This window comes from Psittacula echo, assembly GCF_963264785.1.
Source record: "Psittacula echo genome assembly, chromosome: 2".
NCBI lineage: Eukaryota > Metazoa > Chordata > Aves > Psittaciformes > Psittacidae > Psittacula > Psittacula echo.
In genome coordinates, this window is record NC_137737.1 from 93,331,377 (window position 1) to 93,348,972 (window position 17,596).

A 17,596-nucleotide genomic window follows, 5' to 3' on the forward strand; every position below is an offset into this window, starting at 1 on the left:
GTATTTTTTCAGCCAAGCTGAGACTGAGTTTAAATAAGTGTGGAGTTGGTTTTGTCAAGGTGTGCTTTCTTTAAAACCATTAAACTTTCATTAAACATATTGATGTTAGTCAGTCCTTATTAATGGCCACATCAGCGGTCTCATGATTCTGCCACCTATAAAGGCTCTTCTATTTGCCTGCTTGAAAACTTTTCTCCCCATCACACAACCCTGTGAGATTAAGTATTTTAAGTAAAGGTATTTCTTCAAGAGCAAGAAGCCATTCATTCTAATATACCTCACTCTGAATTCACAAATAAAGATCATGTAAGTACTCGCTTTCCATGTGTGATACACATTTGCCACCTAGAGGCAAAAGCAGATGAGAAATACCAAATTAGTATCTCTAGGAACACAAGAAATCTGCGTTACTACCCTCTGTACTATCTGATTCCTAATTTTAGAGTTGCCAGTAATTTTAATTAATATTCTTAATGCCTTATATTTTCATTTTAAATTGCCCAATAGCAAGTCCACACAGAAAAGGTTTAATTTTGCATTACAGGTAAATGACTAACAAGGCTTTTGCATGATTGCCTGGATGTTACCTTGCTTTTATCACTATGGATCCCAACATTTTAAAAGTATTTTTCTTTTGAACTACATCTGCAGTTTTAAATGCAGAAAGTTACATATCTCTAGAATAAAGAATTCTTTGTATAGTTAACATCATCCAAGTGTGAAAGAGAAATTTTATTCAATACAAATTTTATTCCACACTCTTCATGCTTTTATGGAGTTTAAACTGATAAAACAGATTTCAAATACATGCAAAATAAAAATCTTCAAAAGACAGCTACTGAAAATCCCCCGAGCCAATTCAAAGTATTCTGTTTAACAGAAAAAAAAAAAAATGAAAAAAAAAAAAACCTCATTAATGTTTATAAATATATAAAGGGTGAGTGTCACGAGGATGGAGCCAGGCTCTTCTCGGTGACAACCGATGGTAAGACAAGGGGTAATGGGCTCAAACTGGAACACAAGAGGTTCCACTTAAATTTGAGAAGAAACTTCTTCTCAGTGAGGGTGACGGAACACTGGAACAGGCTGCCCAGGGGGGTTGTGGAGTCTCCTTCTCTGGAGACATTCAAAACTCGCCTGGACGCCTTCCTGTGTAACATCATCTAGGTGTTCCTGCTCCGGCAGGGGGATTGGACTAGATGATCTTTTGAGGTCCCTTCCAATTCCTGATGTTCTGTGATTCTGTGTAATGAATGAAAAGAACCGAACACAACAAAGACAGAAAAACTATTTTCTTTTTTACCTGTTCCCGATCTCCAGGATGTTGTTATGTATCATTTGAAGAAAAAAAGTAAATAGGCTGGAACTTGTCTCATCTAAACTTAAGCTCTAGAAACACAACAAAACAAAAGGTTTATACTTTAGACAGGTATTGAAAATGAAAACACAATATACACTTAGAAACCTTTATGGAAGGTTAGACTGTAGCAGTTCGAATTCCTAAGGTAAGAAGAAAACCCACCCAAAACCAAGGTCTGAATTAAACACTAAAAAGCTGCTCTCATCCAACAAGTGAATGGTGCAGTTCTTTTCCTGTTTTCCTTTAGGAGAAAAGCAATTTTGATTGGTGTTACATGGGAAAACAATTAATTCTAATGTCTAAATAACTTTAAGTGTTGGCATAAGATACCGGATTATTACTATGTATGAGACCCCACTCTTTTGACCACTTTCTATCCCGTAGGACAATGTCTATAACTGTCATGTTCTTTAGGGTTCTCCCCAAGGACAGATACACTCACCTGCGAGCTCTATTGCAAAACATTCTCTGCCATGTAGTACCAACAATTCCATGCATTACTGCCCACCCAATATTTATGAAGCTTTTTGTATTAAAAGTTGTGTAATAAAAAATTCATTTACAGCAATCTAAATCCCTTTAACAAAAAGAACTAAAGTAAAATTACTTCTTCTGCATAGATTAGACATGAGACAAATGCATCCAGCTTTTGACAGACCCACATGAAATCATGGTTATTTGCATTGAAAAACTAATGTGATACACCCATGGTACAGACACCCAAGCCAACATGACACTGTCCTCAGAACAATTTAAAGTAATGACATACAGACATACAACTTGTTTTCAAATGCAAAATATTTTGAAATAGAATGCTGCTGTTCATGGAAAAAAGAACAAAACAAAACCTACACACACATCATGAGATATCCAGCTAGTTTTTATTTTCATTCATGCACTCATTAGGCTCTCTGCACTTTACAGGATCATAGAATCATGCACCACCCACACTGTATATTCTATTCCTACATCCACAGATATATATATAAAGAATTCATTCTAGCTGTATAAGCATAAATTACCCCAAATTAAAATTTTCCATTAGGAAGTTTGTGGGGGAAAAAAAAAAAAAAAAAAGAAAAATAGAGGAAGTAGGCTGTTAGAAAATACCCGCCTGGTCTTCTGATGATCAGGAATACTGTACGTTGCTATCATGGAACACCATGATACCAAGCAATAAAATATATTAGGAAACTGACTGAGCTTAAAGCCAACTTCTATGCCTTTCTCTGTCATGCTCCTTGCACAGAAGGAAATCTTGAGCACAATCATTTGGAATTAGTACAGTTCTCTGCAACACAAGAATCAAAATGACAGAAGGATGCTTGCTTCTTGTAAAAAGTGTCCTCTGAAGAAGAGCTCATTTTTCTCAACCTTGGCAGGTTGGTTGTTTTGGGTTGGGTTTTTTTTTGTTTGTTTAAGTCATTTTTCTATTCTGTGTAGTTTGGTATTCAAGATACCACATCTATTTCCTCAGCTACTTAGCTTAGAATGCATTTTGCTCATCCTTACTTCTGCTTGTTTTAGAGATAGCAAGTGTTGAAGCCCCTCTTTATTAGATAGTTAATTCTCCACTTGAGAACTGTTGAAACAAACAAGGGAATTAGGAAAGGAAAAGGAAAATAATGGTTAAAATGAAATTTTGAGGCAACAATGAGAAAATCTGGGAAAAGTCTAGGACATTTTGCCAGATTTCTTGCCTGGTGCACTCCTTCCACTGAACACTGAGAACCTGTTATAAACATCAAAGAAGAGATTATAAAAATCTTTTTATGGAAGGTGTTGGGTTACTAGAAAACAGGTGGTGTCATCACCTAATATATACAGTTCAATTAAAATATCCAGTCTTCCTCCAATTCTTCTGTAGCTTTCTTATTTCAGTTGAAAATAAGCCTCCCAATATTTACCTGTTCAACTACTATGGCATTTTGCAATGAGGTAGTCTCCTGAAGGTAGGACACAAAGCGCTCCATGTCGGACTTAAAATCCTGCCAAGTAGAAACCTGTATATTGAGTGTAAAGAAAAAAATTACAAAAGCAATAGAAAATTCAGTACCAGACTCTTTTATTCAGTGAAGGTCAAAGGGCCAGCCTTATTCCATTACTTTAATCCAACAGTTCTGCTATTGTTAAAATATCTCCTCACATACCTCTATTTCTGCAATACATTTACGTTTATACTTACAAACATTGAGTAAAAAATGTAAAAATTACAGAGTAAAAAGCTTTGCTACCTCTGAAAAATATCTGACACTATTAACAAATGTTTTATGAAGTAATTGCCTAATGCATATTGTGACAAAAAGAAAAAAAAAAGGTATAAACAAAAATACTGCTTGGACCAAAACCTATTTATAGCAGTAAGTAGAAGAAAATCAGCGTATCATACACTTCTCCTATAGAGCTTCCTGGCTTTTCCACTTGCAGTAATCATAACCACGGCATAGCGTCGTATGCAATAGGTAGTTTTTTTCTGAGGGTTTAAGATCCGTGAAACCACTTCCACAAGTTTATTGTGAGGAATGGTATCATATGCCCTGGACACATCAGCCTGAAATAGAAGAAGTATCTTCCATTATGTAGTCATCAATATCACTGTAAACACTATGTTAGTAAGAAGAGTATTGTAGTATGTAAAAAAGACTGAAGGATAAATCACATAGGAATGTAATTATTGCATCATTCAGTCCAAATCTGTGACAAAACAGAAACTCATTGTTTACCTGCAAAACCTTTCCTCACTCATCGACAAGTATAGCCTTACAAGAGGTAACTATCCGTTTTAGCAAAATTGTTAAATCTAACACCAAACCTTCAATCATTTAACTGAAGTTTATTGATGATATTTTTGTATGTTTAAATATTTTAAGAAATCTTCCTCTCCATATGATCATGGAGGTGACATCTTAGGCTTCTGGAAAGCTGCAAACCCAGATGTTTTATCTTTCCTAAAGCTCATACCACAATCCTACCTCTGCTTTTACGTGTCACAGTCAAAATTCAAAACCTTCTGAAGAAACCAGTTTTAGCAGACCTAGGTCAAGGATGTGATTTTTTTGACTTGAAGGATAACAAGACAATCATTAAAAGTAATGTCAGGACAGGGTGACAACTGACATATGAAAGCACAGGAGAGAAGCCCCACTGTACCGTATATAAATTTCTGTAACTTATACACATCTGTATAACCTGCCCCAATTCAAAGCTATGAGTTGAGCTCAAACACAAAAGATTGCCTGCTAGACATAACAGAAAAACTAAGGTGTTAAGAAGAAACTCCTTCATATACTGAGATAAGACAAGCACTCATATGCATAGCAAGTTTTTCCTGGTTTTCCTTTGGGAAGATGGCCCAAAAAGCATAACTGATTTTACATCTTCGTCCTGTTTTTTTTTCCAAAGTAAAGGTAACTACAAAAATCCAGCACATGTGCTACACGACAAACATAGACAGAAAAATACAGTAAAAGAAGTGCTATTGCAGGGACACCTCCTGTCAAAAAACCAAACAAACCCCACCTTAAAAAACCAAACCAGAGTCTGTGTTAGGTATGCACAAAAGTTTATTTTGAAAATGGAATAATTATGCAGTCAGATCACAGCTATTACAGCTACAGAAGTATCTGCACAAGTTGACTTTGAAGTTAGTTTGAACGTGTAATTAAAAAGACATACCTTTACAAAGTAGAAATGAGGAATTTCATCATATGATTCAAGAACTTCTGTAACAAAATTCTTCCATGTCCTGTAGATATCATCTTTCCCAAACACTGAAGAGCCAATAAAACTTCTGTTTATAGTCCGTTCGTAATTTAACACACTAAATAGATTTTTCAGTTCAGTGTTGTATTGCTGCACCTACAGAAATCAGAGAATCACCTTAAAGTATGTTGAAACATGTTAAATTCTGTGCAATACACAGATTTCACACTTAGATGAAAAATTAGATTAAATTTATGTGTTTACTATATTACTTTGTTCAACTGCAGTTTTCAGAAAGTCTGAATTTAGCTGCAGCAAAAACCTGCAAATGACAAAACAGCCTCTGTACCTGACTCTTGGAAATCAAGGTAATAGTTAAGGAGATAAACAGATGGACTTGTGATTAGTTTTGACAGTTGAGATCTGTCTAATAGCTGAAAACCTCAGTGTCCTCAGTTATTTGTCAGCACTGTCCAACAGGAGTCTATTGCTTCCACTTTTCAGTAGATACAGATACTCCCTCTCAGCTCCAGAGAAGACAGGTTACCTCAAATCACTTGACCAGCTGCCATGGTTGACTTTGAACCTACATCTTCTTCAGTATATTCATATTGTCCTTTACGCCAGATCTGTTACAGGAACGACAGCACCTGTAAAGCACCGCAGCTATTTCCGAATTAACTGTGTTTCAAATCTGATAGTCTGACTGCCACAAAAAGACTATGAAAACGTAACACTTCAGATCTGGTCTCTGGGAATCACATACGGAGCAGTAAGCACTAAGACGCTATTAACCTATCATCATCCATTTGGGGAACATCAATCTTGTGCACCAGATGGGACTCAGCCTTCAGGAAAAACAATTAATGCAGTCATGCAAGACAGTGAAATCAGGTTCCCACTATGCCTTGTGGTTAACTGGCCTGTTAAACAGATTAGTCTGCGCACTGTGTATTTTGCCTCTGTTCCCACACTGCAGTAATTCCCAGCTTCTTTCGTATCTCCTCCCTAATGTGCTTCATCCAACCTCCTTGCTGTTCCTGGACCTTCTGCAACATACCCAATTCACCATTTGGCCCTCTGGGCTGACCTGGCACCAAAGCCAACTAGTCAACATACACCATCAGTATTCAGGTAAATCCCAACAGGACAGACTTATCCATGCCTCACCTTCCGGTGTGCCAAACAAATATGACATGTTAGTTCAGAATACTGATGGGGATTTATGTCCTTCTGCTCTCATAGGTGAGTGATGCCTACCACAACCAGACAATTAGCAAACCTGAAGGAAAGGAATAGAAAGAGAAGAGGAAAAAAAAACCCTAATAGGACATGCCATTCCACTAGACTCACTTCTTTAAGACAGGCTTACAAACAGAAGTACATGATTCTGGAATTGAAGGCTAATGGTAATTAAGCATTGGGAAGGGAGAAGTCAACAACAAGTAAGCCATTCAGTCATTCTAATTTGAATGTTCCAGTTCAACATGTTAAAACTAGTTTTATATAACAAAAAAGCTCACTCGCTTTATTAGCTGCCTGCATCAAACACATATAAAATAAAAAAGAAAATAAAAACCTTCTTTTCTCTGCTTTCCTTGCTGAATGCTCGTGCATCAACAACACTGCTCACTTTTACTATGGGTCTTAAACCATTTGCTTTGGGAATGAACCGGAGCCTTGATGTCACATATTTTTTTTGACGGATAGCTTCAATATCCTTTGAAGATAAAGCACGTAGATGTACTCTGGCAAAATGGTTTCTAAAATACAAATACACATTTAGTGTAAGCAACAGGAAAGGCAGGAAGTCAAAACATTTAATCCCGTTATAATAACTGAAGCGAAATATTTTTCTAAGAAGATAATTACAAATACTAATCTCTGCAGAAAGTGACATGGAAATCTGAATTTCAGAACAATTTCATGGTATCTTAATGACAATGTAATACAGTAAGGAAAAGAGTACTCATTTCTGCTTGATGCAAATTAAGATAATTAAAACCAAATCTTAATTAACACAAATGAAAATTTTAGCACAGATTAGCTGAATACATCTGAACATTATGACATATTTTATACAAAACAACAGGACGTTGGGTGTTTCTCATGCTTTCATAAACTTGAGAGATATTAACAAAGTTGAGCAGAACCTTCTGAAAACTATGTTAAGAAAGATCCAGGGAAGGAATTACACGCTATAATGAGCTGTTCCACTCCCAGCATTTAGTGGACCTACTACTCACTAAAAGTTACAGTGAACCGAGATACCAGGATACATATACAACATAGGGGTATTTAAATATCCAGTAACATGATTGAGAAGAATTGATCTGATGAGCAGGTGTCAGCTAATAATGAAGAATGGAAGGCTCCCAAGTCACGGTTCTGAGGTCTGTAAGTTCATCTTACTGGGAAGTGTGCTTCCACCTCAGACATCCCCTCAGAATTTACAGTTCAGTGTAGCTTAATCAACAGTTTTCTATGCAATGAATCAGGAAAAGGAGGTGGAGAAAAAGCCCTTGCTTTTAAGTTAACACATAGTGTTAACATGCCCTAGCTGCAATGTAAAAGACCTGGATCGATCTCCTGCTACTTGTATTGCTCAGAAAGACAAAACGTGCCATTCCAAAAAGCCCTACAGCCTAGTGGTTATGATACTCCCCTGGGAAGTGAAGTGAGACTACTCAAATCCCCACAAAAAAAGTGGGACAAATGCCTGGAAACACTGGCTGTGTAAAAGAGGATGGGGCATGGAAAGCCTCGAAATGGCCGAGGTAGCCCTAAACAACTGTATCTCTAACACCCAATTTCTCTCCCATGTGAAGCAGGCAGTTTGTAGTACAACAGATTAGCAGGAGACGTCATGTTATACTTCACACTTGAAAAAGCAGTGCTGAAAGCCCTAGTGCTGTGAGTGAAGCGTAAGTACAGCTGCTGGGATTAGACTCTAATTCCATACAGCTATGTATCCTCTAGCCAACAGCAAACACCCTGAACTCACAGGATACCCTCGGCAGGCACACAGCACAGCACTTCTTTGGGATGCTTCCCCACCTTCCAGTAATCTGCAGTTCACAGACTTTCCAAGTCAAAAGTGAGGTGGAGCTTCCTACACAGTAGGGAAGTATGTGGGGAGGAAATCAAAAGAAACAAGATCAACCCAGTTTAGGGTTTTTTGAGTTCAGAGCACCTTGTCTTTACACACTGGGTTGTTCTGGGCAACTGGTAATAGCGACAAAAGGGGTAAACCCAAAAATATTTGTTTTCTTTTAAACAGATACTCCTCTACAAAACAGCATATCTAATATGTAAAAATTAGTACTTGATGATACTTTATGCCAAAAGCAGCCTTCAAGGTACATTAAAATAACATAAAACACTAATTGCAACACTAAGGCTGTTAGTTTGAAGATCAGACAAACACAGTATGTGGGACTGAAAATTATATTCTACTACTACTATTTAAATTGCATACTCTGTGCTACAAATGCAAATGAGATCAAGACCCCATTCAGTGCAAACACATATGCAGAAAAGCTGCACTGCAGATATCAAAGCTGAAATCAGAGAGTGGTGGGGCAGGAGAGGAAAAAATCACACACATAACATTGCAGACCAAGAGACCACTGTGAAAGCAAAAGTTCTCCATAGAAAAGAACCATTAAAACACAAGACATGAGGTACGTTCATTTTGCACAGTTCCAAAGCACTTTCAGACACCAACAGTTTCTAATGAAAACCCCGAAGATATGAATTATGGAGGTCTGTGCATAATCCTGTTCATTAAAACTGTCTTCAGATCTTTCATATTTTCTGACTTAATTGCTTTGAATTTGATCTTAAATAATGACCTAACTTAAATACATGCATGCATTTTTAAGACCAAAAAAGCAGCATGGAATTCCACAGCTGCACTACAAAAGATAAATATTAAATAAAATAAAATATAAACAAAAGATAAATATTCAATAAAATAAAATATTCACTTCAATAAAATCCTCAAAACACAAGACTACTGCCTGTATTCCTGAACAGAGTATTACAGCATTTCAGCAGAAGTTTGGCTTTGTTTGTTTTAATTAAAACAATTGAAGTTGAGTATTTTTTAAATTAACTTTCCCAAGGTTACTTTGGGATTCTGTTGCTGTGCTTTACCGACTGTTAAAAGGTGTAAAAAAATCAACTTATCAAAAGAAAAACCTCATCATAATGGATTTTACTATTGCAAAGGTTTCTCTTCTCCTACCAAAGAATTCTAAATTTGAATCAGTTTTCTCACACAGAATATTTCTTAATTTACAAGCTGTGCACATTACGATCACAGACTGCATTTTCTTTTAGGACACTAAGCAAATAAAAGGAGGAAAAATGGGCAATAAATGAAAGCAGAATTGTAAGTTTACAGGACAAAACATGAGATTTCCACATATTCTATTAATGTTTGATTCGTTTTCTAATGTTACCTAATTCCAATGCTCTGTAACTTGCCCCAGACAAACTTTCGGTAGTAGAAAAGCAAGTTCTTCTGGAACGTGGTCTCGGTGACATAGAAAAATGATCTGAGCAACTCAATAACATAGGTATCCATCAGCCAGTATAGGAATTTAGCCAAAAGTTCTTCACGGAAACAATGTTCATAGGCAGGAACAAAGTGATCACCTTCAATAAACAATTCAAAGGTAATTACGGTAATTATCAGCTATTTGTATTAGTAAAGAAACAGAACATACAAACAAAAAAACCCACACATAACACTCTTCTTAGCTTGACATTAATGGAAAGGAAAAAAGCAAATACAAACAATTGCACAAATACCACTCCAAATTTTCACTGGCATTAAATAATGTGACTGACCCAAGCTTAAAGTACAAACATCAAAACTAATCTGCAGTGACAAACTGAGATACAGGATATGAATACATGCCATTAGTAGCACAAAGATTTACTTTCTTCCCCCAGTGTTGATTGCGCAAGATTTTCAATGCACTGTGGCAAGATTATTGTGAAGGGAAAGGTAAAATGGGAGTCAGACTACTACAATATAAAACGTTTTTTAGAAAAGGCAAAAGAATGAAAATACTTAGGTTTAAATATAAAAATAACAGAATTGAACTGGGCTGACTTGGGATGAGAATGATATTCAGATTTCCCAATTACATGAAAATTAATGTTAAGGTTAGGCTTTATTTCAGACATCCTATACAAAACTTACTGCTGCAGTCAAAACAAGGAAAAAAAAAAAAAAAATCACCCTAAGTCCATCAGCACTTATGACATTTAGATGGCACAAAAATTATGAACCCAGAAGATTCCCAGCTGCTGTCAGATTTAAGACCATAGATTTGTGATGAATAGGGAATAAAACCCTGTGCTACAATACTGAATTTTTGCCAACTTCCAATAATACTTCTCCTAATTAAATTTAAGAGTAGAATTTAGCAAAATGCAACAAATTATACAGAATTATACAGAAATATTAGCTTAGCTGCAAAGCACAAATAACGATTACGGCACAAATGTGTTTAAACCAGTTTAATTTTGACACAACACAGCCAAGGCTCAAATCTCAAACTTAAAAAATGGAAGTAAGTTTCCAGTTCCCTACCCTGTTTGGGTTGCACTTCAGGACAGAGACATTCTCATGCATTTAAAGCACCCAAGACTACCATAAAGAGATAACATCAGTGCTCACTTCAACACAAGCCAGCTAACATCAATCAAAAAATAAAATGGTTGTTAGAAAATTCTCCAATTTAAGAGTTGCAATAAGCAATGATGATACACAAATTAAATCAGGATGTTGTTAAGTAGCTGTCCTGGAACCAGATAACTTTGTTTTCTAAGTTACTAACAACAGATGTAAATGATTACAATTCAGGGAAATGAAAAGTAACCATTACTATTACTTTTGGAGGAAAAAAACCCAAACGCCCACAGTGCAGCAAAGGAATTAAATGTGTCTTTGAAATTCAAACACAAGGGAGCAGTTTCATGAAAATTAAAATCAAGCCTATGCATTGCTTTTCCTGGAATAAGGTCAGAGGATAAGAGACATTTTTTTAAGATAAGATGTTCCAAATGGCTACAAACCAAATGTGTATCTTACAATAAAAACATTTTAAAATATTTAACTGCTCAGCATTTTAAAAAAGCGTGGTTTTGAGTTTCTGAATAAAGAATTAATATGTCTGCTAGAATTGACAGTTTCTTATGGAAGTGTAACCTCTTCCATTTTTCATATCAGTTCTCAAACATCAGACTTTTTATTCTCCTCCTACATTACAAAGAACCTTTAGTAATCTCAGAACCTTACTGTACCTTTTAAAAAGCAATACCCTTTTCAGCACACATTGCTGTAGGAGCTAAGTATGTTACCAGGAAAGAAAAAGTACTGCAAACATATAGTCATGGAAGTGCAATCCACACTGTACAGATGGAGAATGGAAGCACAGAAAAATGACAGCATGCATTAGATCCTGCAGGAGTCAACCACAGAACCACAGCTTCAGCCTGAATTTAAGTCTTAGAACAGTGTCTGAAGAGACTTCTTCAGAGAAGCAAAATTTACCCCGCCATCTGAAACAAGGACTAAACTGAAGGGTTTCACACAGAATTTGGAGCAATCAGCTAATGCCAGGGACCACTCAGTCTTGTGACCTCTGCTCCACCAATTACCCAACCTGAACTAGTGCTCAGTAAGGGTCTCTTGTTCATAGAGAAGGGCTCTAGAAAGGTGACAGATGATGGGCAACCATCACATTGCATGGGTCCCATACTCACATCTTTCTCACAGGGTTGACATGAGTGGCAAAAAACCCAAACACACTGTGGGATGAAGGTTCACTACATTAGCAGAGGGACACATGCAGTTAGAAGTGTTTTTATCTGCCTTTAGAGTCTGTTCTGAAGGCTCACCGTAACCAACAGGCAGACTGCATTTGTTCATTGAGTGCTTCGGTGATGCTTCAATGAATTTTGAGAATTACTGCAATTTGGAGGGTAGGAGTGGAAGGGGAAGATCCTTTCAGGAAATGCTCAGGTTTTGAATTCATGTTTATGAAAATGTCATCCTATTAAATACAAAAAGCATGAACGAAAACAATGAAAACTTCAGGTTTTGGAAGGAAGACAGGCTTAAGTGTTCTTCCATTTTTAATTACAAACACTACTAGTTTGCTCTCTCAGCTATGGTTATTACCAATGAACCAACTACTCTGAACTCAGATTCACTACCATGCCCTTCCCACCTTAAACATGAATACCAGACATCTGACACCCCCCACCATTTAGCTCTTCAATATACGACGTACCTTTAACTAGACGAAGCCACATGCAGTCATTCACTCGCATCTTCCACATCAACTCCTTCAATGAAAGCTTTGCAAACTTCCCCATGGAAATGAATACTTTCACGTTTTTTAAGAACTGGCACTTGTTATGGTTTGAACCCCAAAGCTCAGTGGGGATGACCCGCTCCAGGCACTCCCTCACAAAGATGTACACCTGCCAGTGGCTGCTGTGCTGCTTGAGAAGGTTCCTGAGGGCAGCCTCACATACCTCTCCTGGGTTTTGCTCCTCACTCTGTGTCTTCCCATGCACAGATTTTGCAAGATGAGCATATAAATTGTCTGGCACATTAGTGTGACCAGATTCACATCTGCTGCTTGTCACACGCTTAGCAGGCTCTTTCACAAACTGTTCCACTTGTTTGTGAGCCTCTGCTTCTCCAGGCAAAGTTACCCCACAAGGCAGCTCAGTTTTTCTTACACTGGCCTCAGATATCCGAACAGGGCAATTTTTTTTCAAGATAGCTAAGTAAGGGCACTTTCCATGGTTCTTTAGCAGCTTCTGAAACGTATGTCTCATTTGCCAATAGCGCTTGGGCAACCTCTTCTTTCTCCAGTTGCGATTTAGCATGTTTCGGTTGTGATTTTTCTGCAACAGATTTGGGCTTAAGAATATAGTTTCTATAAGCCGCCTTCCACCTGCCTGACAGCCCTGCAAGCGATTCAGTAAGAACGATTTAGGAAAACATTCCCGGAAACTCCTGCGGGAATAAAGCAGCAGCTTCTTGTTAATGTACACTGCAGAACGCAAGAGCTTATTTGGTAACTTCTTTGCCAAATGACCTACAGGACTTTCTTGCCTTCTGCATTTCGAAGAAATACCCTCCACAGGTTTAACTTGCACAGAATCTGACTGAGATTCATCCATATTCATTTCCACTCCTTTCCTATGGGATTCTGCTTGCATTGCAGTGCTGGACTTTAAAAGTTCATTACTCTGAACTTCTCGTGAAAAAGAGCTTTTACGTGCCACAAACATCTTCCTGTCACGAGACGTGTGAACTAAAGAAGGACCAGACATATCATTGTTACTTCTTTGAGAAATATTCCTTTTTTTAATGAGACTTGCAGAATGTGATGCCACACGCCCAGTTCCACATCTCTCAGAACTACTTTGGTTTACAGCAGGAGTGAGATTACAAGCCTTTTCCACTACTCTTGCTCTCTTAGCTGGAATTTCAAGTTGTTCCCTATTAAGCTTCCTTTTTAAAGATGGTGCCGTGGCTGACAAATACAAACTGGAGCTACTCTGTGTTTCCAGATGCTCAGTAACCATTCTAATCTGTCTGCTTGCTTTAGAAACAGCTTTTGCAGAATACTGGGAACTGGGCGTTAAGCTTCGTATCTTGTTATTTTTTTTACTTCCCATGCTGGAGACACTAGCATCAAGTCTTTGTCTGCTTTTCCACCAATGTGACTTTGAAAGATACTGTCTATGAAACATGAGCCTTTTTTGCATATAGTCAAGCAACCTATTACGCTTACGCTTTGAAAACCTTTGTTTAACAAACGCAGAGGGTGAGTGTACATTATGTGGAATAAGTTCATAAATGGGTTGCCCACAAACTTGGTAACAATTACTAGGGGGAACCAGCATAAAGATTGCGCAATGTTCCATTAAATACATCATCACATCGTCCCCTATCCTGCTCAGCAGTGTTTCCCAGACGCCATTGGTACAAGTAGTTTCCGTTCCAGTATTGGATAGGTAGCTGCATACACGTGAACACGGCATGACTTGGAGATGAGAACTGTTCTCATCCAGTAAGGCATATCCATATGCAAGGACATTCTTCTTTCTTTTTTCACACAGTCGCTGAACAACTCTTGCAGTAACTTCTTTCTGACTGGATAACTTGAGGACAGAAAAAGAAAATTAGCTTTTATCACTGACACTTCCATAAACCACAACACACAATTTAAATAAACAGACATGCAAAATACAAAGTCCTAGCCACCAAGTTTTAAAGCGACATTAGTGATCCACCCGGGCAATACCAAAGAAGGGTTTTCAAGTGTGACACAAGATGTTTACGTGCAGCAACATGGGCCTATGACTTTAAGGAAGTCTTTTCAACGTCTGCCCTTTTGATCGTGGATTTCATGCCCAGGAAACACCCTACACTATGCCCCTTGGCTGCCTGCGGCAAACCGGCCCCCAAGACCTCCATGTCATTCTGCCCTATAGGTGCTCACACAGGCTCTAACCTCTAGGGAACTAATACTGATTTTCTTGAGGCTTCCATTTCCTTTTACGTACAGAAAAGCTCAATTAAACAACTTCATTCACAATTCTAAGGCAAGCTTATTTACTACCATCGCGCAGTTCTGCTCATGCACGCTAGAACTCTGAGAAAAGAGGCCTTCCCTCTCCGGCAAGTTTCTTCTGCTTAATCACCGGCCTGCAAGCGGTTTCCCTCTTCGTATCTCCCCTCTCGAGAGTGGGAAAGTGGCACTTGTAATTCCTAGTTGCTCCCCGGCCGCACTCGGTTTGCTCCCCCGTACCGCACAGGGCACGCAGGGAGTCGGGGGCTCAGCAGCACGCAGCCCTTCTGCGCTACCTAACCACCCACCCGCCAGCATCACGGCTTTGTTTGCCCACCCTCCAGGAGAGGAAAAGGGGGGGATGCTCCCACACCGCTCCCCGCTGCCTGGAGCGGGCTGGCGGGGCCCGGCAGCAGCAGCCATGAGGGGCACACATGAAGGACAGGAAGCGCGGTGCCACCATCTAGCGCAGGCAGCGGCGCCCTTCCGCAGCCCCTCCAAGGGCAGGCAGCGGCTCTGGAGCTCCCTCCAGCCACTGGACGGGGGCTTCGCCCGGACCCCAGCAGGGCTCGCTCCTCGGCGGGGGCTGCGCAGATACGGCCACCCCGGGCCCCACGCAGGCCACCGGCACTCTTGGCCTGCCTCTTACCTGCTGGAAGGTGAAGGGCCGGGGAATAGCGCGGGCCCCCCGGGGGACGCACACCAGGCACGCCCCCACGAAGGTCCGGTAGCAGCCTATGTCGTCGCCCCGCAGCACCTCGGCTTCCCCGGAGCTGCTGTCCTGCAGCTGCCGGATGAAGGTCTCCAGCGGGGCGACCTCGGCGTAGCAGCCTCGCAGCGCGGTCAGCACCGCTGCGAAGGACTCCGTGCCCGCCATGTTGTAAGAAGCAGTGCACGCCGACACCTGGGGCCGCCCCGAGCCGCGCTCCCCTCCCTCCCGTACCGCTGCGCTGCGCTCCCCAGCCATTGCTGCCAGCGGGTGACAGAGAGATGCTGACTAAAACAACGAAAACAGTCACTTTTAAATATGAAGAAAACGCCCTCGCAAAATCATCCCGCGGCTGCTCCGTCTGAGCACCACCGACCCACAACGTGGCCGCGGAGGGGCGGTGGCTAAGGTGAGGTGAGGCGGGACGGGACGGGGCGGGGAGGGAGGCCGCTGTCCAGCTCCGGCGCTCCTTCATTTCTTCTTGAGGCGCCGTCTCCTGAGACCGCGGGCTCGGCCTGAGGCGGGTGGGAAGGCGCGGCTGTGGGGCACGGGGCTAGCACTGGCTAACAAAGATGTGTGGTATGGCTTCAGACCGGAATACAGGGTGAGTGGGGACTGGATTGAGGGCAGACTGAGGAGAAGGACCTGGGGGTTTTGGTCGATGAGAAAATGAACATGAGCCAGCCCAGAAAGCCAACCGTATCCTGGGCGGCATCAAAGGGAGTGTGACCAGCAGGTCAAAGGAGGTGATCCTGCCCCTCTACTCTGCTCTTGTGAGACCTCACTTGGAGTATTGTGTGCAGTTTTGGTGTCCTCAACACAAGAGGGATGTGGAGCTTTTGGAGCGAATCCAGAGGAGGCCATGAAGATGATCGGGGGCCGGAGCACCTCTCCTATGGAGACAAGCTGAGAGAGTTGGGCTTGTTCAGCCTGGAGAAGGTTCCAGGGAGATATATCAGCTTTCCAGTAACTAAAGGGGGCCTACAAGAACTCTTTGTATGTGAGGGGAACTTTTTACAAGGGTGTGTAGTGATAGAACAAGAGGGAATGGCTTTAAACTGAAAGAGTGGATTTATGTTAGATATGAGGAAGAAATTCTTCATTATCAGTGTCATGAGTCACTGGCACAAGTTGCCCAGAGAAGCTGTGGCTGCCCCATCCCTGGCAGTGTTCAGGGCCAGATTGAACGGGGCTTTGAGCAGCCTGGTCTAGTGGAAGGTGTCCCTGCCCATGGCAAGGGACTTGGAACTGGATGAACTTTAAGGTCCCTTCTAAACCAGCATGTGATTTAGGCTTTTATTTTTAGTCAGCTTTGTAGTATCTTTTCAGTGGATGATTCTTGCTGTGTATTTTCAGAATGCTCAGGGTAGTATGAGCTACAGTCAAGAAAAATGTTGAAGGAAGTTTTAAAATGAGCATTACTACTTTATTAAGGTAGATTTCCTCTGGAAGTAACCAGGAAGTTTCCCTTCCAAGGAACCCCTTTAGGACCAGCACTCCATGGAAGATCTGTCTGAAGTAAGAGCAACAGTAATGCCTTGTTTGTTGGTGCTAAGCAGAGCTTACACAGCCTCTAGGCCTTTTTGGCTGCTCAGACTGCCCCACTGGCAAGTAGGCTGGTGGTGCACAAGGAACTGGGAGGGGAGACAACCGGGATAGCTGATCCCAACTGACCCAAGGGATATCCCAGACTATATGGTGTCATACTCAGCAATGAAACCGAAGGGGAATATTAGGGGGGGAAGTTCAAAGAGGGTGGCACTGCATGGGGACTGGTGTGCAATTGGGTGCTTAGGGTGGGTGGTGAGCAATTGTTTTCATTTGTATCGCTTGCCTTTCTTGGGTTTTACTTACCTATCTGTCGTTTGGGGGGGGGGGTTCTCACAAATTATTTTTTTTAAATTATTATTTATTTTTAATTGTTAAGGTGTCTTTATCTCAACTCGTAAGTTTCTTTCTCACTTTTACCCTTCCAATTCTCCTCCCATCCCACCGAGGAGGGGAAGCAAATGGGCAGCTGTGTGGAGCTTAGCTGCTGGCTGGGGTTAAGCCATGCCACTATGGGTTCAGTCCATGCTCAATTCCTATATGTTGACATGTTGCTGTTCATGCAGATGAGACTACTATGTTTTGAGACCTCCACACAAACTCATTCTCTCTGGCACAGATCTCTTTGTAGCTCAGGTGTAGTCTGCCCCATTGCTCTTTGAC

At 40.5% G+C, this 17,596-nt stretch overlaps 1 protein-coding gene across 1 annotated transcript in view; it reads right to left on the reverse strand.

Annotated features, from left to right (window-relative positions):
- Positions 1-15,553, reverse strand: part of TERT (telomerase reverse transcriptase) — a gene marked incomplete at both ends in the record, with an annotated part of 29,428 nt that extends 13,875 nt beyond the window's left edge. Inside the window, 8 exons of the mRNA XM_080611511.1 lie at positions 1,304-1,389; positions 3,268-3,363; positions 3,750-3,911; positions 5,036-5,218; positions 6,642-6,825; positions 9,529-9,724; positions 12,376-14,266; positions 15,326-15,553. Of these exons, the coding sequence (XP_080467637.1) occupies positions 1,304-1,389; positions 3,268-3,363; positions 3,750-3,911; positions 5,036-5,218; positions 6,642-6,825; positions 9,529-9,724; positions 12,376-14,266; positions 15,326-15,553 (3,026 nt within the window). The remainder of the gene's footprint in view (positions 1-1,303; positions 1,390-3,267; positions 3,364-3,749; positions 3,912-5,035; positions 5,219-6,641; positions 6,826-9,528; positions 9,725-12,375; positions 14,267-15,325) is intronic.
- Between the last annotated feature and the right edge of the window lie 2,043 nt (positions 15,554-17,596).